Raw genomic sequence first — 24,481 nt, forward strand, 5'->3', positions numbered from 1 at the left:
GATCTTCGGAAATAGTTCTAGGACCATGAGGAAGATAAGAAAGGAGGGGGCAATTCCAGTCGGATAAGATGGAAACAGAATTTTAATGGGTAATGAGGGAGTTTTCTCTCCTGAAGTCTTCATGACACACAGAGTTAAGAAGCTGGGAGAGGAGGAAGCTAATCCCTGCACACACTGAAAGCCAGCATGAGAAGAAACAGAGAAAGTACCTTTCAGACAGATTTTTATGAAGTGTCTTTTATCCATTTTTCCAGTGAGAATGTGGTGTTTTTCATGGACAGAGGTTTTAGCAGCTTAAGCCTTCTTTTAAATGGTCGAAGGAGAGATGGCAGTGATGTGCGAGGGTTCATTAATTATTGCTCTTACCGATGTTTGCACAGGCTGTTGGGATCATAAATGTCAATCTGTCAAGAGGCTGTGATAGGTTCTAAAAAAACTGATTGAGCACCTCAGAAGCTGTCACAGAGCCGGAGATTAAACAGATTCATCTCTCTTAGAAGTAAGGGAAGGTGTGGGTGAAGCGAATAGAAGATGCTTCCTTTTCTTCCTGGCCACGTCGCTGTGCCCACTCTCCTCTGCTCAGCTCCAAGTGCTGCCTCGTGCAGACGGTCAGGACGCCCCGGCGCCGCGCCGAGGTGTCAGGGCCATGACCAAGGTTAGCCCTGTCGGTTGTGTGCAGGCTTCCGGCTGCACAGCGCGGGAGACTCGGGGAGACTGGGGTTCACTCCTGACAGCCCTGGCACAGTTTATTTGGGGATCTTCAGGAGGGAGCGTGAGTAACAGAGACAAGGACAGTGACAGTAAGGAACAAACGTGGGTTTCTGTCAGAGGCGAGACAGGATTTTAGAAGAAGGAGGGCTGTTTGTTGTCTCCAGTCAAGTTTTCCAGTTAAACTGTATTCCTAAATTGAAAGTCTTTCCTCCACTATTCTCTATTGGCTGGGAAAGTACAATTAGAAGGTTTCTTCTCTTCAGAGGATTGTATGTTTTAAAAATCATGGTACTTGTTTCTCTGTCACAAAGCAACGATTACCTTTAGGAAAGTGAAATGCTTTAAGATTTTCCTTTCTAATTTAATCACACTGTGATTCTTGATCGGACTTTCCTTTGACTAGAAGATCTGACGTGGCGTCTCCCTCAGGCGGGTGAGTGTAGACAGAAGAAGAGGGGGTCTGCTGAGCGTCAGGATCTGTGGGCCGGGCATGGGCGTGCGGGCAGCTCTCGTGTGGGTACACACAGGCTAGATTATGTTCTCGGGGAAGAGCATACTGGGGAAAAATGTGCTTTGTTGGCCCTTTATGAAGGACCTTAATTAGAAGTCACTCGTAACTCCTGGGGTGGGAACAGTTTCCAGCCTGCCACCACACTCCTGCTGCTAATGAGCATGCTCCTTGCAAGGACGAGTTTCTTCTGACAGTTAGAGCTGCGTATGAGAGTTATTTCTGTTCACCTTTCTCTCTGCATTTAACCCTTACTGCCCACGTTCAGATTATGCAAATGGACTGGTAGGTGTTTTCCATCATAGTTGAGGAGTTGAAAATGCTTCAGGGTAACAAGAACGATGTTTCTGAGCAAGAAGTAAATAATCAAAGTTTAATTTATTCAGACAGACAGTAGATGAGGGTTCCTTTAGTGTTGACCATAATTGGATCTTTTCTTTCTGATGGTCCTTTTTAAATTGGCATGAAATTTATAATTGAATAGTTGAATTATTTAGTTCATTATTATGTAATTAGAGTCCCTGTCCTGGACATCTGTTTCTCTTATTTGGGCCTCTCCCCCCATGGCACAGGTTTCATTAAGTAATTAGCAGAGGAGTTGTAAGTTTCTTATGCAGTCGTGATGATGATCCTGTAGACTGCTGTTTATTTCATCAGCTTCTAATTAAAACACTAAGTTGACTTGTGAGGAAATGGCAAGGAATGGTTTGCTTCTCCAGGAAGTTATATATAACACAGTCACCTTCCTGGATGGCAGCTTGTGGAGGGTGGTGAACAGTCCTTGTGGTAGGGGGCATCAAGGGGACAGGATTCCACTCCACTTAATAGACCATTGACTGAGTGCAGGGTAAGTGGGTATATTCCAGAACGCTAAGGTTGTGAGTCTCTCAATGTCTAGGAGCGATTCCTTGATTCTGAAAAAGGACACATTCTGGTAAACCTTTCATCTTAGTTTAGACGCTCTGAGGACTGCTTCTTGTGACTCAGGCTTGCACCGATGCAAGCGTTGACTCTCGGAGGACTGACTTGCTGAGTGCTGTTCCTTTAGGAGGGCCAGTGCAGTGCCGCCAGAGACTGTTACAGCATGGAAGACCACCCTGCTGACCTGTTGTTTCAGGAATATCCCCTGCACCCTGCCTTCCAGAACAAATAACGCTGTGGTCTTCATATGTAAAGTGGAGTGGGTAAAGGAAAATTTCAGGATGGGACCATGCACACTTACTCTAGTTTTTTTTTTTTTTTTTTTTTAATAAATACTCACTGGTCAGACAAGATGGGGAATTAGAAGAAAAGAAATCGGTCTTGGACAGGCATATCCTAATTTGGGGGGTTCCATCAACTGGGTTTGGTGATGATTAATGATGATTATGATTATATAAATATGAATTCTGTTTCTCAATCTTAGAAATCATATATTAAAAAATACTATCTTCATATATCACTCTCTTGCTCATTTGCAAGTGGTTAGCCATTGATGGTATTGACATACTGAAAGTAAACTGTCTTTTTGTAGCAGAGGCTTGCTTTAGAAATGGAAACGGGTGCCATATAGGTAGACAGCACATTTGACAGTTTGGAACAGACTCACTTTGGAGACAGCTTTGAATGTGAACATTGCAGTTTCAAACACAAGCTCAGTTGTATCAGATCACAGTGCAAATGAAAGAAGATCCGAGTGGCCCTTCCTTCTTAAAGGTGTGCTGGTATCATGTCATGGCCCTCTGGAGGCTGCAGCCACTTCCCCTTCTTAGCCATTTCCCCTAATCTCTCCTCAGCACCCGCGCCCGCCCAGAATTGGGGGATAATTTCTTACATAGATGCTCCAAATGTAGGACCTTCTCTCAGAAAAAAATGCCATTTTTCTGTTTCGATTTTTACTCTAGAATTTTCTGTTTTTGTCACCCAATGGAAAAAAGTCTAAATAGGGTTATTAATACAAATAATGCCTTGGTTGGTTGGTTTGTGTGTTTTTAAAAAGGACCCCTGGAGAGCAGTGTGGCCCCTGCCTGGTATATTTCTTTTGGCAGGCTGCTTTGTAATGATTTACATTTAAATTGTTGCTTGTTGCTTTTGTAGGGGAAGAGGGGGGGGTCTGGTGTGTCTGGCTGCCTCAGTCCTCACACCGGTTGGGTTTGGACAGCTTTCCTCAGCAGAGCTAGGAAATAGGCTGAACTTGGCTTTCAATTGTTTTCATCAGAGGCCTTGTTTAGTTGGTTTGTATTGGGGAAAAATGTCATGTAGGACTGCAAGAACTAAATGAAATGAAAAGTGAAGTTTACAGTCGCTGTGAATGGTGCGTGCCTTCTGACAGCCAGTGTGCGGTGCGGTGGGATGGCGGCCGTGGGGAACCGTTGCATTTGCCACCGTCGGGGCCAGTAGGTGCTAGGGCGACATGCAGCATCCACCCCACAGAGTGGGGCTGGGAGAGGGATACAGGCAGCCTTCCCTGAAACACCGCCAGAATTCCCTGCAGATCCGGTGGGTAAGACTCCGAGTGTGCTTCCGCTGCAGGGGCCACGGATCCAATCCCTGGTCGGGGAGCTAAGATCCTGCATGCTTCACGGTGCAGCCAAAAGAAAAAAGAAGTGCAGCTAACAGCCTGCTGGTTCTCACTGGAGCACAGTATGTAGAAAATCAGGACTGCCTAAGGAGAGGATTCATTCATGCGAGAAATAATGAGTTTAGGCAAAGGGGGCGCTTTAGAGAACAAAGCAGGTGAAACTTGCTGCCCTCCAGGAGCCTACATTCTCCTGGAGGATAAAGTGAAAAGACAGTGCTGTGGAGGAACAAAAGGCAGGAAGAGTGGGCAGGGGTGGTCTGCATAAGGTTTTCAGGGAAGAAGACCTCATTGAAAATATTGCTTTAAACACTTAAGAGGTGAGATCCCCTGTGGATCTGGGCAAAGAGTATTCCAGTCAAAGGGAACAGAAGGTGCGAAGGCCCTGGGGTAGGAGAGTCAGCAGGCCAGTGTGGATGGAGCAGAGGGCAAGAGCAGCAGGGGACAGGGCCAGAGGAGGGCCCACCATGCAGGGCCTTTCTGAGTGTCGAAGGAGTATCTGAACTTCTCCTCCAAGAAAGGGGGCTGTTAGGATTCTGATCAGGAGAGTGAAGTGATTCTAACTTGATTTTTAGCAGGGTTGCTTGGCTGCCTGATGGAGAATAGACTGTAGGGACAAGGGGAAGGGCAGGGAGGTGGGTTAAGAAGCTACTCAGCTAGGCTGGCAGAGATGGTGATGGCCTGGACCAGTGTGGTGGTCGTGGTGGGGTGAGAACGTGTGGGATCTGGGTTTGTTTTGAAAAAGATCATTTGGGAGATTCTCTTCCAGAGGTGATTCAGCACAGATCATTTTGGAACCTTGGTTATGCCGTGACAGTAATTCCAGGCGCATGGAGCCCCACAAGAGCTGGCTCTTTTTTTGTTTTGAAGGCAAGTTATTTACAGCCTGCCTGTGACATGAACTTCAAACTTCATTTCACTTTACTTTTTAAGGTTATACAAAACAGTTGTTGCACCCTACACCACCAGCCCCCACTACCTCCGCCATCTCCCACCCCACTAATTTGACTCTGGCCCTGGGGTTGTAGTACCAGGCGCTGTCTCTGCCCACCCCATGAAGGAGGCCGTGGAACAGCTTGCTTGAGAACAGGCAAGGACACTTCTTCCCTCTGAGTAAACTGGCACAGTCTTCAGTATTAGAGCCTGATTCTTGTGCATTTAGTTGTGCATAGGAATAGAAATGTATTTTTACTAGAAAAGAATATGGATCAGCCATGAAAGACTGATTTTAGGTACAGAATTGTGCTAAGTATGGTGATATAAAGAAATAGTAGACGTAGTCCCTTCTCTGGTGAATTGTAGTTTACTTGAGGACAGAGATCCCAGAAGAGATAACCAGTACAAGTAATGAACCCAAAGGAGGGGTACAGAGAGAGGGGTCCTGTTTCCAGCTTAAATGGTCTCCTCGTCGGCATGGCTGTTTTAAAAAATGACATAGAACTGATGTTTGCTGAGCCACCCCACCCTCCTCGCTCAGGCCTGGCTCAGGGGAGGTCAGCTCTGAAGGTGCACGGTTGTGACAATTTGTGCCTCCTAGACCAGGCCAGTCAGAACTGGCTCTGGCTCACACAGGTCCGGCGCTTGGACAAGGGCAGTAGCCTGGTCCGGAGCGTGCCTGGCAGGAGATGAGTCCGCTCTGGCTCGCCAGGCCAGGCACTAACCCTGACGCCCAGGTGTGTTGCTTTGTGCAGATTCACAGTCTGAGAGTGAGGCTTCGCCAGCAAAACGGCCGCGACCACTGGAGAACGCTGAACGACCCGAGGAGGCCAGCCGGTCTAAACAGAAGAGTCGGCGTCGGTGCTTCCAGTGCCAAACCAAACTGGAGCTGGTGCAGCAGGAACTGGGATCGTGCCGCTGCGGTAAGCACCCAGCGGGGGGTGGGGTGGGGCGTTCACTTCTGAGAGGCTGAGCTCCTGGCTTCTCCCCCTGAGTACCTCCCTGCAGGCTGTAGGTTTGGAGCTCAGGAAATCGGGAGTAGAGGAGTCTTATTTCTAAACACCCCTGATTTCCTTCGGACATAACAAAAAAGGCTAAAACCCCGCGACTACCCTTACACGTAGCGCATTAGCGTTGCGTTGTCACTGCGCTCAGCCCCTCCCCGCTGCGCATTCCCGGTTCCTTCTCATTGATGACTTATTTGGAAGTTAACCAAACCAGTGAAACTCTGGAATATGTACCGTAAAATTCATATATTAATTTTGAATGAGCTTCTTGCTATGTATAATAAATGGACGATTTCTCCCCCATATCCCTTTAAAATTAAAGTTTGACTAGAAAATTATTTTCCTTGAACCATAATTCATTGTCAGTTAACCCCTTGGAATAGCATTACAGTAACCTTTCCTTTGGTGTTATTCAGTGTAATACCAACTCTTAGAGTTGCTGCAAAGGGGTGTCCTTGTTAAAACTTCATGCCTGCCCACGGTGGAGCAGAGCTTAGAGCGACGCTTCTTCTCCCTCTGACCACGTGCGTCACGAATTGTTCGCTGTGTTTAGGCTGACTGCAGTGTTTCTGGATTGTGAAATTATGGTTTGGGACAGAGCTCTCATCAGGCACACTGGCTCTGGCCTCCAAGAGCCCTGTATCCTTTCTAAAGCTCAGGAGTGAGCTTTAGAAACCTCCTTGTGCTTGGGTGGCCGTAGATCTCCTGTGAGCGCTGATGCTGGTACCCAGGACTAGGTGGCTCTCCCAGCAGTCAGTCACTCAAAGCCCTTCATCGTGTGAAGAGACGTTCGTGGCTGCTCCTTGTCCCTCAATTACCTGTCCTGCTGGAATTGAGGAGGATGGGAGGGTGTTCCAGCGTCTCACGGAGACGAAGTAAGAACCCCTTTCCTGCCGTGACTAGAAATCCGTTGCATGCTGTGGTGTGTGGTACTCGGCAATATCAGAAACGTGCTCAGCGCAGAGTGGGGCTGGCATGTGGAGTCTGGGTGTCACCAGAGAAGTGCGACATTTTGGCCTGACATTAATTTATCCTATTCAGTGTTTGTGTGAGAGCGTGGGGAGAGAGGTGGGGTGAGACGTGGGTGGAGGCCACTGGCAGAATTTTCAGGCCTTGCCTGTTTCCCTCAGTGTGGGGCAGTTCAGCTGAGCCCAGAACCTTACTCCTAGGTTGTGTCTTGGTCAGCCCTGCCAGGTCACGTAAACTTCTTGACGAGGTGGTGAAGGAATGCTGTGGTTAGCTGAGGAAACTCTGGGATCTGCTGGCTAACCAGCTTTGCCCGCAGTGGTTTGTCTGATCTTTTGTCTGTGTGTTCTTGCTCTGGTCTTACGTGGCCCATCGCGGGTTTCAGCAGTTCAGTTTGTTACCAGCGTTGTGAGGCTCCCCTGACCAAATGGTTGCTTTTGTAACACAGGCCTTTGGGGATTCCTAAATTAGAATCATGGGATTTTCCTGTACCTTACATTCTTCTTTCCTCCTCGAAAGTAACTGAATTCTGGGTATTACATGGGATTTGCCCTAGTGGGTCAAGTAGTCTGTCCATCCCGTGAGCCGCCTTACCTCTGGCAGTGGCTGATACCTCCTCTCCTCGTCAGGTAAGCAATGAGAATTCACAGATTAGCGCTGAGAGACCCAGAGGTCTTGTTGCCAAGTCTCCACTTTGTCCTTGAGCTTTGATGCAAACCACCTCATTTCCCAAGGCCTTCAGCACCCGGCTGAAAGTATCTAGAAGTGGGCGTTGGACGGCTTCCTGTGTCCCTAGAGTGAGGTGAGCCGGCCGGCCTGGTAAGCGCAGATTCCCCTGCTGCGCTCGCCACCGCTCAGCAGGAGGCTGGCTCCTAAGTAAGTGCTGATCCTTTGCCACAGACGTGCATTCTTTTCAGGTGATGTAACACGTGTCCCTTGGCTTGTGCCCCGTACTGAGGGTCTGCTTATAGAGATTCGATTTTTCTGCTGGAGACGAAAGCCCTGAGCTTTCTGCAGTCTCTCCAGATGTAGCCTTCCCAGAGAGAGCTGGGCACTCAGCTGGACCCACAGAGAACATCACACTTACGTGCCCAGAAAGACTGAGTCAGCTGCCACACTTGAAAAGACAAAGGACCGCGATGGGAGCACACACCTCTAGGACTGTCTGCGACAAGTAGCTTGTGTTCCTCCTCCTGTCTGCTTGGATCTCGCAGGGAAAGGTGAGTTCTGTAGTTACTTCCTTGAGGCTGCACAGAGTGCTGGAGAGACACTGAACTGCCCAGGAAGGCTTTAGAGGAGGGGAAACACAGTAATTTACTCCTGAAAGTGAAGACTCGGGAAGGCAGTTTAAACTCAAACAGAACACCTCTCCACTGCAGAAAGCCTTTATGTATATATAGTCACAATCTTTTTCACAATCTTTTTTTCCATTCCCCTTCCACTCTGTACAGGTTATTAACTGCTGACAAGAAATTCACATCTCATAAATAATGCTTAAGAGCCATTGCTATATAAATTGAATGTGTTATGAATTGTGATGGGCCTTTTTGTAGCATTCAGTGCCTAGAGCAGGAAGAACAGAGGATGTCATTTTCATTAATTTCTAATGAGGTGCCAATTAAAGACAGGGAGGACGCTCCGAAGGGAAGAGTGGCCGAGCTCCCCGGAATCCTCCGCCTGGGGCTGTCATCCAAACACTGCCAGCAAGCCTCCTCTAAAAATTCCATTAAATCACAGTCTCATCGAGAGCACACAGACACATTCAGCTCCCCTTTGATCTTCAAAAGAGCAATTTGTAAGGCGAGTTCTGAGCCTTCTCACATAGGGAACAGCTAGAGGTGATAGGAATTGTTAATTGCCAAGACACTCCATGGTCTTTCAACGAAGAGGTGAATTTTGAAGATGAATTCTCCTCTGCCTCGCTGCGACGAGATAACCTTTAAGTCAACAATACCAAAGTAACACCCTCTTCCTGTGAAATCTTTCTGGGTGCCAATTAGAAAAGGCGTGTGGTGCGGCTGGAATGATACCCTGCATCCCAGTGTCTCTTCAGCGCCTTAACTTCTCAAGATGGAAAACAACTCCATAAACATGGATTTATTTGTTTCATTTTCAGCTCAGTAGGCAGATTGATCAGCCCGTTGTTGTTACAGGGGCCTTGTCTCTCCCACTGCCACCTAGAGAGGGTTCTTCTGAAACCTGGCCATCCTCTTCAAATCTGGGCCATATCACAGCCACGTGACTGCTGTGTTTTCTAAGCAGATCTTGCATGATGCATACCACATGGTATTTAAATCACTGTGCATTGCCTCCCAAAACCACCGAATTAATTTTTAAATACCAGTCTAAGAGCTTGTGTAAGTTATTGCTTATTTTCAATTGACAGTGACTTAAACTGTGAACTGATATCCCCCCTTTTGGGACAGCAGTGCTTTTACTAACCTCTTGAGTAATCTGACTTCCTTTACTGCTTTCAAAATAAATTTTATTTTCACTGTAGAAACTCAGAGAGTGATGCTTTAGGTGGGACCTTTAGTTTATCGACTTCCAGTGCCTCAGTGGTCATTTCTGCCTTTTTATTCGCTGTCAGGCTAAATTCAGCAAGTACTTATTGAGGTATGATTTGGTATAAAGCATTTCACTAGGTTTTGTGATGACTATAGAAGCTAGAACATAGAGTGTAGGAGCTCATAGTTTAGGTCAGTGATTTCAGAGTGGACATCAGAATTGCACAGTCTGCTGGGCCAGCGCTTCTGACTCGGCGGGCCTGTGCCTGTCTGACAGGCCCCCAGGTGACGCTGGTGCAGCTGCTCTGGCACTTCTCACTCGGGGAAGCCTCTAAAATGTAGACTGGCTAGGCCTCACGCTGAACCATCAAATCAGAAAGAGTATCTGGCTATTGTTTTTAACTTTTTGAAAGTTGAAAGCTCTTTCCTAGGCTCTTCCCTGTAGCCCTCTATCCCCATAAACTCCAGTGAGTATTTCCTCAGGATAATTATTCTATATAAGGATAGCACAGTTACCAGCTTTAGCAAACTGACACTGATGCTTCTATCAAATCTGTTGTCCATATTCTAGCTTTGCTAGTTGATCTCGTAATGTACTTTGTAACAGCACCCCACTCCAGTACCCTTGCCTGGAAAATCCCATGGACGGAGGAGCCTGGTAGGCTGCAGTCCGTGGAGTCGCTAAGAGTCAGACACGACTGAGCTACTTCACTTTCTCTTTTTACCTTCATGCATTGGAGGAGGAAATGGCAACCCACTCCAGGGATCTTGCCTGGAGAATCCCAGGGGCGGGGGAGCCTGGTGGGCTGCCGTCTGTGGGGTCGCACAGAGTCGGACACGGCTGAAGCGACTTAGCGGCAGCAGCAGCAGCAGCAGCAGTGTGGAACCCAGTCCATGATCAAGCATTGCGTTTAGTTGTCACACCTCTTAAAGACTCTTAAGTTGGAGTGTTTTCATTGTCTTTCTTTGTTTTTAGTGATCACTGGCATTTTTAAAGACTACATGTCTCTACCCCCTTCTCCTTACCCTTCCCACCCCCACCCCCTCATTTTTCCCTTCTTTTTTTTTTTTTTAAATAGAGCACTCCTCATTTGGGGTTCGTCTGATGTTTCTTCACGCGGATGCTGATATATTCCCCTCAGGGTTCTACACTGAGAGATGTGATAGTCACTCAGTCGTGTCTGACTCTTTGCAAGCCATGGACTGTAGCCCGCCAGGCTCCTGTGTCCATGGAATTCTCTAGGCAGGAATGCTGGAGTGGGTAGCTATGTCCCCCTCCAAGGGGTCATCCTGACCCAGGGACTGACTGATGTCTCTAAAACTAGGGTGTTCTTGCCATTCTAACTAGTTAAGCATCTGTGGGAAACCTTTTGACTATATAATGTCCTAATCCTCATCAAACATATCTCCTAGATTGAGCATCCACTGATGCTTCTTGCCTGAACCGATCTTTACTGTGATGGTTGTGCAAGGATGCTATTCTGACTCCAGTCCTCTGCATTCAGCATTTGCATCCTCCTCCCGTGTTTATCTCTTGTTGATATGAACTCATGGGCTTTATGTTTTTTCAGTGGCTTATAATTCACTGCTGTACTTAATTATTTTGTTGCTCAGATTGTCTCAGATTTGGCCAGTAAAATTCCTTTGAGCTGAATTCCATGTTTTTGTGACCTGCCTCCATTTTTTGAAAAGTATTTTCCTACTCTCTGGCACAACTTGATGTATTCTGGGTGATCTTGTACTTAACCTTTGCCTCATCCTGGAATCAGCTAGTTTTTCAAGGATCCTCAAGGTGATTTAAATATGCATTCAAGTAGAAATTTGCTGGTCCCAAGTGGAAGGCAGTCACATGCATGGAATCACCGGCATCCAGGGCAGCCTGCCATGAGTTTTGATCATGGTGCATGCCACATGTTATGGGGATCTGGGGAGGGAGAGGTTAATTCCAACTGGCAGACTCTGCACAGGATTCCACGGTAGGGGCATAGGAGGAAGGGTGGGACTTAGAAGTGCAGAAAGAGGGACTGCGTGGACCAAGCTGGGTGGTGGTCTGCAGGTGACCTCTGTGCAGCCTGATGGAGCTTCGGGGTTGAGTGATGAGAGACTGCTCAAAAGAGAGGGAAGAGATTCCAGATTCCAGTCTGGAGAGTGTGGACATCGGTTTGCAGTGAAAACCAGTGATTTTGAATGTGGGCAACACGATTTTTTTTTTTTTCTTTTTTTCAGTTAAGCACACAGGAAAGCCCAGGGGGCTGTTGAGTTCCTTTAGAGGAATGGTCTAGGGAAGATGTGGACTGATGCACACAGTGGGAAGGATTGTGCACACGCCGCAGCCGCCCCCGTCCACCGGAGGGGGCTGCCTGCACGCTGAGCAGACGGTGGCATCCTCGGGTCTGGGGTGGGGCGAGAAGCTGCAGCGATTGATTATGAAGCCTGCAGGTGACCTGCGTCACCAGCATCGCAAACCACCACAAATAAGCCCACACTTAGGCCTTTATTCTAACTCTCTTTCAAGTGTGATTTAAAATTGTTAGGATGTTTGGCATCCTGTCCTGTGTCTCAAAGAATCTAAGGCAAGTTCTAGATGGGGTCTGTCAGAAAGCCTATCCAGGGAAACTGGATAGGTGTTGGTTTGGCTGGTTAGGTGTTGTTCTTACTGCCGTCCGGTGTCGAGTACATACTCTGCCCTGTGTCAGAGAGAGAGTGTGGTGACCAAGATCCCAGCCCTGTAGGGGCTCCTGTTTTTTATCCCCAGTCTGGTGGTGAAAGGCCGAAGGTGTCCCAGCAGTTCTGGGGCAGCAGCTGGGTGTGTGTTTACCTTACGGTTGAAGGGAAGGAGGTGCCTGCCCACGCTCCCCAAAGCAGGAGCAGCAGTGGTGACGACAGAAAGCTGTTGATGGGAGCCTATGGGGGGCATGAGAGCAGAGAGGAGCTGAACATTTTGAGGCAGCTTCTAGTAAAATTTTCTCCCTTGCTACTCTCTTGCTTTCACTCTCACTATACTTTTACTTAAACAAGAGTGTGCTTGTCCATATTCCCCATTTAATCTTTAATGTATAAGAGTTCTGGGCTAAAACCAAACAGATTAGTCCCTCTGCTGCTCTTGTAAATTGCAAGTTGAGGTGTTAGAGCAAAACAAATCAAACCTTGACTGAACACCAGCTCCATATATTTAGCCTGTTAGTTTGCTGTGTCTCAGAGACCCAGCGCACCATATGTCCTTTAACAAGACGAGAGAGAGTGGAGACACGAAGAGCCCCTCCCCAATAAAGGAGCATCAGAGACCAAGCTTCTAAAACGCAGAACGTGCAGCTCACAGTTACTGAAGCCTGTGTCAGTTCCCCGTTCGTGCCTCACTGATAGGTGCACCAGCGAACCGTTGTCTCATGAAGTGAATATTTTCCATCTGCTTAGCAAAGTTGCAACTATTTCTACAGTTCAGTCGTAGCAATAGCAACACAATAATAATTTTATAAAACTCTTTCATAAAATTACCCTGTTTATAATATTTCTTTATGGAGAGGGGAAAAATGGCTTTATTGCAAAACTAAATAAATTCTTTAAATTCTAAGAGTAAATCATTTCAGTTAGTTCTTTGCCCAGTAAGGTGTGTGTGTTTTATAGGTTTTTGACATATAATTTATATATCATAAAATTGACCTGTTTTAAAGTTCAGTGAGTTTTAGTAACTAAGTTGTACAGCCCTCACCAAGTTCAGAATTTAGAATGCTTCCGTTACCCTCCAAAGTTCCCATGTGCCCCATTTTCAGTCAACCCCTACACCTGCCCCAGTTGCAGTTAACCACTGATCTGCCTCTTGGTATAATTTTGCCTTTTTAGAATGTTAACATCTGTGGATTCTTGCAATGCATATATACAGTCCTGTGTGTCCACATAGTATACTGTTTTTGAGATTCATCCATACTGTTACATATCAGTAGTTCATTCCTCTTTGATGTTTAGTATTATTTCATTGTATGAATAATACCATATTTGTTTATCCATTTACCGTTTGACATACATTTGGGTTGTTGCCAGTTTGGGGATATTATGAGTAGAGCTGCCGTCAGTATTCACTCAGAACGCTTTGTGTGGGCATGTTTTAGTTTCTTGGGCAAATACGTGAAGGTGGAATTGCCAGGTTGAAAGGTCATTAACATTTTAAAAGAAAATCCCACTAACAGTGTATTAAGGTTCCAGTTCTCCGTAGTTTGCCAGCATTTAATCTTGTCATTCTTTTTAACTTCAGCTACTCTAATGGTTGTGTGGTACCATCTCACTCTTGTGTGTTAATTTTCATTTCTCTAATGACATGCTGTTAAGCATCCTTTTCAGATGCCTTTTGGCTACTCATATATCTTCTTTTCTGAAGAGTCTGTTTATACTTCAGGTATCTTGCCCATTTGGAAAGGTTTACAGAATTGCCATTTCAACAGTGTACTAACCCCTGAAGGGTTTCAGTTTGCTGATGCTGTTGTAAACAGATGTTTTTATCTTTGGATTGTTCTCTGCTGCCGCTTAGAAATGCAGCTGGCTTGTGTATGTGATCTCTTATCTTGCAGCCTTACTGAGTTCACTTACTAGTTCTAAAAGTGAAAGTGGCTCAGTCGTGTCCAACTCTTAGTGACCCCGTGGACTGTATGCAGTCCATAGAATTCACCAGGCCAGAATACTGGAGTGGGTAGCTGTTCCCCTCTTCAGGGGATCTTCCCAATCCAGGGATCGAACCCAGGTCTCCCACATTGCAGGTGGATTCTTTACCAGCTGAGCCACTAGGGAAGCCCAAGAATACTGTAGTGGATAGCCTATCCCTTCTCCAGCAGATCTTCCCAACCCAGGAATCGAACCAGGGTCTCTTGAATTGCAGGCGGATTCTTTACCAGCTGATCTGCCAGGAAGCCCAGAGTGAAAGTGTTAATTGCTCACTTGTTTCCAACTCTTTGTGACCCCATAAACTGTAGCCTGCCAGGCTTCTCTGTCCGTGGAATTCTCCAGGCGAGAATATTGGAGTGGGTTACCATTTTTTCCTCCAGGGGATCTTCGCCAACCCAGGGATTGAACCCGGGTCTCTTGTATAAGAGGCAGATTCTTTGCCATCTGAGCCACCAGGGAAGCCCTTTCCAGTCTGTGTGCCTGTAACTTCTTTTCTTGTGTTACTGCACTGGCTAGCATGAACCTCCTCGCCCTTTCTTGATCTCAGGTAGAAAACATTCAGTTTTGTTTTGTGTCTACCATTCATGTATGATTTGGCTGTAGGTTTTTCATAGCTGGCCTGACAAAGTTTAATAGTTGTTACCTGTGGAATTCATTTTAGGAAACCACAGGAAATGTTCAAATACATTTTCCCCAGACAGTTGATATAGTCCTGGTGAGCTACCACGTAGCCTAACAAAGGTGAGTTTTAAGGAGTTTTCTGTCCTGTGCTTAACAGTCGAAACACCTGCTCTGTGTTTGTGGTCATAACGTGTCTGTCTCGCTGTAGTGGGAAACCTGAGACCTGAGGTCACTCCTCTTTTCTGAAGGCCAAAGTCGTAGCAGACACCCAGGATACTGTTCTGGGTTATTCTCACTTGAGGTAATGAAAGCAAGGCACACTGAGCAGTGCTTTGAAATGCTTTGTTTGAATGAAATGCTTTTACAATACAAAATCACACACACAAATTGTGGATAATAGGTAATAGAATCACAGAGCACCAGGATTAGAGGGAGCCTTAGCAATCATTCATCAGTCCAACCTCCCCACCCCACCCCCACCCCCGCCCCCGCCCTTTGGTAAAGGAGGAAACTAAGGCCAGAAAGATGGCCACAGCCTCCTATCACACCTGTGTGCTCATGCGGGCTTTGATCTGAAACTCAAGGAGTGCTGAGGAGTTTCTGACTGCTCACCACTCCCTCCCTCCAGCACGGCTTTTAGCCCCCGCTGGCTGCAACTTCTCATTTCGTACCCCTGCCTGTCCCCTGGTGGACTTCCGTTCTTATCTCCTCTGAAGTACCCAGAAGATTTCTTACTCTTTCTTTACCCCAAATTAATACACTTTATTCCCTTAACCTCTTAGTTCAGCCTCCAGACCCTGGTTCAGGACTTGGGACTCTTATATGGATCATTTGTAGTAAAATGTCACCAAATTAGAGTAGTTGTGGTGAAAAAATAGTATTTAGTCAAAATAATAGGATTAAAATATTATTTCTTTCAAAATAATAACAAATTGCTCACAAAATATTGGTAAAGAAATGTCCTTTTTAGTGCCTTTTATGTGTGTAGTTAAAACAAACTTTGTTCAGTACGTCGCACGTAGATAACCTGCTACTAAACACCCTGTCTTCCTCCTCGTCTCTTTGACTCCCTCCTGAGTAGAACTTCCTGAGAAGTGCGGGCCTGAGACCAGCACTGCAGAGTGCCTGAGTAGCTGAGGGTACTTCTTCTTCAGAAGGCACAAGTGCGGCTGCCCAGGCAGTTCTAACAGACCCCAAGGTTTGGCACACTACCTACATGCTTCATAGCTCGTTCTTATAGGAAGGCAAAGATAATATAAGACAAAATAGAGTGACTAGAAATTTCCAGTGAGGTCATCCACATCAGAGGTTTTATGTCAGATCTAGGCAACTCCCTTCTCTCGCACTTAGAGGCTGGCATCTTCTTCGTGTGTGCCACACGCCCTCCTCCACTGCTCTCCGCTCTCCTGTAGACCCTAAGCTCCCGAGAGGCCAGCGCCACGTGCTGCTCTGTGGCTCTCACACCCTGCAGATGTGGCCTGGGTGGGCACCCCGCCAGTACCGGCTGATAACATGCAAGAACAAGTCAGAAGTCGGAGAAGTGTGGCTCTCTGGCGAACCCCCGGGCTCTCTTTAGGGGAAAAGTCCTTTTGTGGTTGTGTGTGAAGGCAGGCCTGAGCAGGTGCACAGGAGAACATCGGGGCTGGTCTCCATGGAGACTCTTGATGCCAGCGTACATGTGAAACCTGAGCTTTTCCCAAGGGAATAACTAGCTTAAAGAATAAGGTTTAGGTAGAAACCCTTAGCATTATTTATTTTTACATACCTTTATCTGCCTTGAAGTTTTATTGATAGAGGGGGAGAATCATTCAAGACATACATGCTTTCAGAGGAGCATTGCTTGCTTGGTCTAATTAAAATTATGTGATATGCTTTTGGCTTAATTAAATACTCTACTTTGCAGATGGTTGTATTTACCTAAATAAAACCTGTGATTCACTTGCAAATGGACAAGATGGGCTGTTTGGAGGTCACAGAGACTGGCAGGTCACAGACCTACTGTGTGTAACCACACCAGTCTCCCATTGATGCCTATCAACCCCATCACTCTCTTGACTCAGAGTCCAAGCACTGGAATGACCTAGAAGTTACTCACCTGGTGCCTGTCCAGCTCCCTGACCCAACCCTGCAGAAATGGCATCAGCAGGGCCCTGGCAGGTAGTCCAGCCCCCGTACAGGTGCAGCCTAGAGGGGTGAGGCCTGTCTTACTGCCAAGCAGCTTAGACTGACGAGGTGCTCCCTCCACTGCACTAACACTCCTCCTCTCTCTGTATAACAGCCCCTTCTTCCTCGGCACTCTGCCCTCTGGATAGACCTGTCACAAATCACCGTCTGCTCCTGCAAGCCATCTCCTCACACATCTGAGCGCGGTGGCTTTGGATTCCCAGCACCTCCGGTCCTCCAGGCCCAAGTCCGTGTATAGGGCCTGGAGAACAGTGTGGGGGCAAAGAGGCGAGGCTGGGCAGGAAGGCCAGATTGGGCTCAGGGCTCGTCTCCATGGTTCGCTTCATCAGGGGTCCTCACAAAATCTGGATGTCTCTGTGACGAAACCTTTCCCCTGCTGGTCTCCTCTTGGGGCCGCTCAGAAGCCGTCTGTGGGGCCCACGGTTGGCCCCGTTGTTGGAGTTCTCAGACCATGCTCGGGTCGTCCATCTGCATGCCTGCCCTTCCTCCACACCGTGAGCCCTGGAGGACAGGCTGATGCCGCGTTCTTCAGCCGCTCTTGGCCCTGCTGTAGTGCCTGGGGTGTGGTGCTGCTTTGGTGAGTGGATGGGTGAACCCTGGTCCATTGCAGTTGTGACCCTCTGGGTGAAGGAAAAGCAGCTTTATTGAGTACCTACTTTGCACTGGATGCCTGCAACCATGTGGTATTGTGTGACCCTTAGCATGGGTGGACAGATGGTCCTTTTTACAGAGGTGGAAAACTCAAGCTTTGAAGTCAAGTAACCCAGAAATGTTAAGGGAGCAGCTGGCACAGAGCCCAGGTCTGCTGAGCTCCCACCACTCTCTCGTGTCCCCACCCTGGGCCACGGGTGCCCTAGACAGCGAGTGTGTGACTGCAGGGTGCGTGGTCCCTCTTGCCAGCCGTGTGCGTCTTGGCTGCTCCTTGAGCTCTTCCCTGTCTCAGTGATGAGTTTAGTGAACGGTGACAGTTTATGTAGCCTTCTGGAAGGGTTCCATTGTCCCACGTGCCCCTAGTCACTCCACTGGGATACGAGGCTTCTGGAGGACAGGCCATGGCATTGCCACCTCTGTGTCCCCTGCTGTGCCTGGGTAATGTGAGACACAACGGCACTTAATTCTTCCTGACGTGTCCATTCCATTTTCTCCTGAGTGCTAATTCATGTCCTTGTTTTCCTTGAAAATGCTTCCTCCAGGACACCTTAGCCGGTGACCTCTCCTCAGTGCCCCCGGTTTATTACATGGAGCTGGAGCGTATTGATTTTATTTGCAGTTGATTTCTTGCTTTGCTTCTTGTGTCCTTCAGCATTTTATTCTCCGTGCATCTTTAGCTGTCTTTAAAGGCAGGAACGAGTGGCTTTTTCTTCTTCTTCTCTTCCACCCTGCCCCTAGAATAGAGCTCTGTAAACAGTGCACAGGTGGACCAATAAGTACTCTTGACTCCTTGAGCCTGATAGCTCCTTTCCCTTCCTGGACTGACAGCCCAACGCTGGAGTTTGAATCCTTTATTTATTAGATGAGATTTCTATAGCACCTTTCCTCTGAAGAGATCAATATCAATGAAGTTGGTTTCTGCTTCTGGAAAGTGCTTTTACCTAAGCAGACCAAGGTTCTGATACAGTCATGTGAGAGTCCTTACTCCTCGACTCTCGGGCCCTGGAGAGGTAGGCTCCAGGCAGAGCCTTGCCGCTTGCTTCAGATCTGGCTGCCTGTTGCTGGCAGTGAGCCCGATAAGACCGTGACAAGGCAGCCATGCAGGCTCTACAGCATCGCTGAGCGAGGACTTGCATCTGGGGAGTGAGGCGTTTTTGGAAGACTGATGTGAGAAAGCTGCCCTAACCGGAGCCCCAGGTGCCATGGTGGTGGGTCGCTGGCTCTCATTCGGTGCCTGGTGTCACCCAAACGCTTCAGCCTTCGAGACTCCAAGTCACGCCACCAGGGAGCTGGGTCCTGAGGACAGAGCCACGAAGGGCCTGAGACCCAGAGACTCAAGTGCTGGTGAGGCGAGGAGGAAGTGCTGGGAGCTGGTGGGAGACACGCTGTCACACTGCATATGTGGGTGGTCAGGACTGACCGTGAGATCCGGGAGCAGAGTTCAGAGGCCCCAGACTGAGAGGGGAGAGGAGTCTGTCTTGTAAATTATTGAAGTGCCCGAAGTAACTGCATCCGCTGGCTTCTCTAGAAGTTCCCACCTCTCCGTGTCTCCTTGTTGGCCAGCGAGGCGGAACCCAGGAGGGAAGGCCTCTTCTGCACTCTTAGAGGGACGGGGCAGCAACGCAGAGCCCGCCTGGTGTGGAGGCTCAGTCCTCCAGACTTGACCTGCCTCGAGCTGCCGTCCAGAGAACACCCTCAGCTGTCGGTCCGGAGTTAAGGCAACCATGGTTACCAAGGCACAAAGAAGGGGGCGAGAACAGCATGGAAGGGGCGGGGGGCTCCGGCACGGGCTCCCGGGGTGGCGTGCACTTGGGCGGGGCCCTCCGCTTCCCTCCAGTGGCTTGGAGGGTGCTACCTCCCTCTGTTGTCGCCTGTGGAGCTGTGCTAGGGCTGCTCCGACCGTCTAGTGTACTCTCTGCCCCGGAACAGTGCCTGGGACGTAGCTGGGCGATAAGAAACGCCCCTCTTTGCTTTGGGTGCCCCCTCCGCTGCTGTGCAGGAAACGCGTGCATGCAGTCCCTGGCGCACGCCTGGGCGTGGGTGCCCGGCCTGTGGGCACCTCCCCTGGGCCGTCTCCCACAGCAGCCGGCCAGGCCCGCTCCCCTTGTTCCAGCAAGTCCTCTGGGGCTGCAGGGAGCGAGGGGGCGTGTTCGTGCACGTGTCACGTGCCCTTTTCTGGCCGGAGTTTCTGGGAAGTATCCATGAAGATGCTCCCTGTGATGCCGGAGATGGGTGGTTGGGCCGAAGGGCGGGAGGTGGCGGGCAGAGGCTGCGTCTGCTGTCCTGTGGGTCGGGGAGGCTTCGTCCAGTGGCAGCCCGCTTGTCCCTCGAGGAGGGGAGCGGGGCTCTTCCTCCCCGGCCCATGCGGACCCCCGCCCTGCAGCGGCCAGCCTCTGCTCTGCAGTGGAGGATGGGAGTGCGAGTCAGCGCACCACGGAGTTGGTGCGTTCTTGTGATTAGTACGTTTGATGACTTGTGTTCTCTAGAGCGGTGCACTGCAGTGCTACAGGTGCAGAGGGGGAAAGTTCCAGACGTAAAGCTAAAAGGCCCAGCTTTGTGTTAATTCTCCTGCGTCAATTACACTGTTCTTCCCTTGAACTGGATGCTAACCCTGGATTAATTTTCCTCAGAATCTGGAGTAATTGGCCAAAATGCTAGGGTAGAATGAGAAATGTCAGTGGAAGCCTACACGGTTATATCCGGTTCTCCGCTGTCTGTGCTCAGCTCGTTTGTGATCATGAGTTAGTTTCAGGAGAGCACCTAATGCCATCTTAGACGTTTCTGGGTTGCCTCTCAGAGTGAGCTCAGTGAATATAGGCTCATATTAATAATGGCAACAGAAAAGCACAATTAGGAAAGTAAACTTGGTACTGGAGGGGAAAACCAGGAATCCATCCGAAGCTGAGACCAGGCAGTGATCGTCTTAAGAGTGTGCCTGCTACAGCTGGTCCCCAGGGGGCTGGGGGCAGACCGCGAGGTGCTCGTGGTCCTTCTCCGGGAGAGGGCCGACAGGCACAGGCACCAGGGTTACATGTTCTTTTTATCGCTGGAAGTCCTTGTCTTTGTGTAAAATGTTGACTCAGATTATTTATTCATTCTGCTTGCGAATCTTTATTGAGCTCCCGAGGAACAGAGAACAGAGCTGTCACCGTCCCTGCCCTCGTGGTGCTTTTCTTCTGTGGGGGAAAGATGCAGTCAGTGAGGGGGCAGGTGAACGAGGCAGCTCCTGAGAGGAGTGAGTGCCGAGACGGGACTGGATGTAGAGCCTGTGGGGCTGAGATACAGAAGCTGGGAGAGCCGGCCGTCGGGAGCGCTGGGGAAGAGCTCCCACCGCCCTGGAGGCTGGAGCGCTTGGCGTCCGTATCTGAGGACCCGAGAGGCTCTGGTGTGGCTGGTGCCCCCCACGCACATGAGGGGAGTGGGGGCCGGATGGGCTGGGAGGCCTTTGAGGGTCAGAATTTTATTCTAAAAGTAGTGGGCAGGCACTGAGGGGTTTACACAGTGAATTTAGTGATGGGATTTACGAGTTTAAAATAGCCCTCTGGGACCTGAACACAAACGTGTGTGTATCTCAGACTCTCGAGGATGCGTCAGAACGGGTGGCTGCTTTGCCTCTGGGTTAGTAACTGACAGAATGGGATGGGAGACTGGCTTTTTGCTGAATATCATTTTATACAAACTGAATTTCTGTTATATTCACATATTACCTATTAGAAGAGGAATTAATTAACCAGTGTGAAAAAAGGTACATGTCAATTCACTTAGCCTTACAAAAAGAAAAAAAGAAATCCATCTAAGAGAGTGAGGGAGAAGGCTTGGAGGGCGTGGAGACCCGGCGGTGGCCCCGCGCCGTGGGTGGCTCGGTGGCCCCGTGGCCGGAGGCGGGGGCCTGGCCTCCCCGCGCCCCGGGCCTGCTGCCTTCTTCCTGCTCCGCCTGCATGCTGTGCTCACTTCTGCCACAGGACATTGTTTCAGCCTCTTGGTTACTATAAATAGTACTGCTGTGATCATTGGGGTGCATGAATCTTTTGAAAGTAGTGGAAAACACGGTTTGTAACTAACCTTTGAGTAAGCCGTGCACTGTTCTAGCCATAGGAGGCATGTCACGTGGTACGTTATAGAGAAAGCCTTTTTGCTTTCATGAAATCTCGTCAGGAAAACAAGTTAAATGAAAAAAAAAAAAAAAAAAAAAAAAACTACGCAAATGACCCGATAATTACAACTGTGACTGGTGATTGAAGGGAAAGTCCAGGAGATGAAAGCATATAATAGGTCCCTAGCCTAATCTGAGTCTCCAGGAAGATCTTCCTGAGGAAGAGCTATTGAAGCCAAGACCTTCAGAACCAAGAATGCAGTGAGGTCCCTTTGTCTTGAACACGGAGTACAGGGCTGAGTGGTGCGAAGAGCAGGAGGCCGCCAGGGGCAGGAGTGCTGACGCGGTTAACGACCGAGGCTGAACGAGTGTGCTGGCACAGGCCAGGGTGTGTGGGCTCGCCTTGGCTGCGGAAGGGGGCTGGGCAGCGGCCTGGGCGTGAGGTACTGGTGGTCCTGACCGGGTGGCTGCTGTGTGGATGGGAAGAAGAGAATGGTTTTGGTTTTTGGAAGCAGGATCCACAGCACTTGCTAACTGAATGTGAACGCTGGGGAGGATGCTGTGATGGCTCCAGGGCCAGGTCATAGCCAGTGTCTGCGCGGTGGCGCCGTTCTCCTAGGTTGGGGGACACTGAAGGACGAGGTGTGCCTTCCATTTTGGACCTCTTACACTTGAGGTAGCCAAGATATCAAGGGGAAATAATTGGGTACAGTGGCATGGAGGTCCAAAGAGCGGTCTGGGTAAAGAGAGAGTTCAGAGGGGCAGCATGTACAGTTAGAATTTAAACCTTGGGAGAGAACGTGGGGTCTAGCACTGAGTACTTCTAATACTTAAGGGACAGAAGATGAGGTGCTCCCAGAGAAGGAGAAGGACAGCACGGAAAACGGGGCGTCACAGACCCCGTGGGGAGTCGGCTGTTCAGGTCTGTCAGAACCGACGAGGGCCCTCGGGACTGAGGAGTGTTAGGTTCCGTTCGTGGGGTTCTTTAGTACCCAGACTGGAACTATTTGGTGAAGGAGCTGGGTATGAGGTCACCTCCTCTCCCACATCTAGACAGGAAGTCTCCCAGATCCTGGAGTGGGTTGTCCATTCAGTGGGAGTTTCTAAGTATATATAGTTTGTAGTCTGACTTCAAATTTGAGCTCATCTCTTCAGCTAAAACATTTCTCTGCCCCAGAGTAAGCCTCTTTCCCTCCAGGAGAGGTGTGTGTAACCAACTGTAGCTCGCTTCTCTGGCCTTCTTCCCTCCACCCCGCCCTCCTGCCACACACAGGCGCACAGCAGTGCACAGATGTTGTGGGGCCTGTGACCTTAAAGCGTAAATCCGTGGAAATAGAGAAAAGCATGCTTGTACTCTGGAGGTCCTCAGATGACCTTTCTGAGTTGTGTGGTGACAGCAAGCAGCCCGGGGCTTTCCTTCAGAGAAGCGCACAGGACGGGTGCGGGCAGCGCCGGCGCAGCAGAGGTGAGGCGTCGGGTTTGCAGTGTCTGCAGCCCGTTCCTTTCTCCGCTCATCCTTTCGCACCAGCTCCCAGCCTGACAGTCTCGGGAAATAGACACGGGCTTTTCAGCACGCAGCCAGTACGTGACCAAACTTGGAGACGCACGTGCTCTGCCTCTGCTTCGGAGGGAGGGAGGCTTGCAGACTTCTCAGCCGCTCCTCGGGGAAGCCCTCATGGGAGCAGAGTTGTTCCCTGCTGTTCTTGGAAAGTTTCCGCATCCCTTTCATGGGGTCCCTAACCACTGACTACTTCCCAGGCTGCCCTGTGTAGTCGTCACATATTTAAATCAGGCTTTTCTAAAATTTGCATATCTTCAACAGAAATCTTTATTGAGCTTGTCAGCTTATGGCAGCACATTTATAGTATGCAGAGGGACAGGAGACGTGTGCATCGCACGCTCACAGGAAGATTTCCTGATTGTCTCTCCTTTGTCATAGGAGACAGGAACAGAGTGTAGACTGAGCAGCAGGAGGCGCAGGGGGGACAGGATGAGCAAGCCTTGCAGGCAGGGGCAGAGTGGGGGGGGAGCCCCAGCCTTGAAGCCCGACGGGTGAGTGGGTCTTCCTCGAGTCAGGCTTCAGCTGCTCTGGCCCTTAATGGCTGTAACAACCCTGTTTATTGGAGCCACGTCTGTGGTCTGAAAGGCTAGATGGCTCAGCGGCAGCCACATGGCTGTTGTGGCCGTGCAGCTGGAACGGAATCCAGCACTTGGGCTCCGGTGCACAGCCTCCTCACTGGATTCTTCAGAAAGAGAACTTGAGCTTCCCCTAAGGGGCCTGCCATAGCACGGGGGCACTAACCGGAGGGCCTGTCGTATCTGTCCTCCCCTTGACCCCAGCCTGTGGACTGGAAGGCCGGCAGAGGAAATGGGGCAGGCGCTCCTCTCGCTCCAGGGCTGCTCTGGAGGGGCGTGCAGCATCTGCAGTCTCATGTCCCCTGGCGGCCCTGACACTCAGATGCCCTGGGACTTGGGTGGACTGGCTCTTGCCAGCGTGGCCTTCAGGGAGGCCTGGCAGCTGGGTTGCCCTCGGCCACTCTTGGGTAGGACAGGTTCGACTCTTCTGTTGCCTCCGCTGCAGGTTTGGAGTTGGTTTTCTAGGAGCCCTCTGAGAAGGTAAACTCTAAGGACAGGAGACTCTTGAAGGAGAAGGCCAACCAGTCAGGAGCCTGGGAGAGAAGGATGAGGTCTCCTCTGGAAAGCAGTTCCTCAACGGCTCCCCCGAAACCCCCCCAGGGTAGGGGCTGGAGTGGGGCGGGGGAGGTGACCAGGAGTGCTGGCATCCTCTAGGGGTTTTGGATTTTGAAAACTGCTCCGGTTCTAAGAGGCTAACGCTACTTGTTTTCAGCTACTGAAATAAAATGATACTTGAAAGAGCAAGTCATTATTCCTGTGGCAGAAACTGCCTTGAGCCATTTTCTTAGTTTTTAAATATATGTTTCTCTCTAGATAACACAGCCTGATTGTGATGTGAGCCTGCAGCCAGCCCCCTTCTCCTCGTGCTCCGGGGCATTAAAGAGCTCACCAAGGGAAGTCGGGGTTGGGGGTGAGACTCTCACAGGTCCGAGCTGATGGTGAGGGTTCCTG

At 49.4% G+C, this 24,481-nt stretch overlaps 1 protein-coding gene across 3 annotated transcripts in view; it reads left to right on the forward strand.

Annotated features, from left to right (window-relative positions):
* Positions 1–24,481, forward strand: part of ZFAND3 (zinc finger AN1-type containing 3) — a 314,815-nt gene that overhangs the window by 281,854 nt on the left and 8,480 nt on the right. For all 3 annotated transcript variants that reach the window (XM_015102524.4, XM_060403164.1, XM_060403165.1), the window contains one exon: positions 5,468–5,635. In XM_015102524.4, the coding sequence (XP_014958010.2) occupies positions 5,468–5,635 (168 nt within the window). The remainder of the gene's footprint in view (positions 1–5,467; positions 5,636–24,481) is intronic.

This window comes from Ovis aries, chromosome 20, assembly GCF_016772045.2.
Source record: "Ovis aries strain OAR_USU_Benz2616 breed Rambouillet chromosome 20, ARS-UI_Ramb_v3.0, whole genome shotgun sequence".
Classification (NCBI taxonomy): Eukaryota; Metazoa; Chordata; class Mammalia; order Artiodactyla; family Bovidae; genus Ovis; species Ovis aries.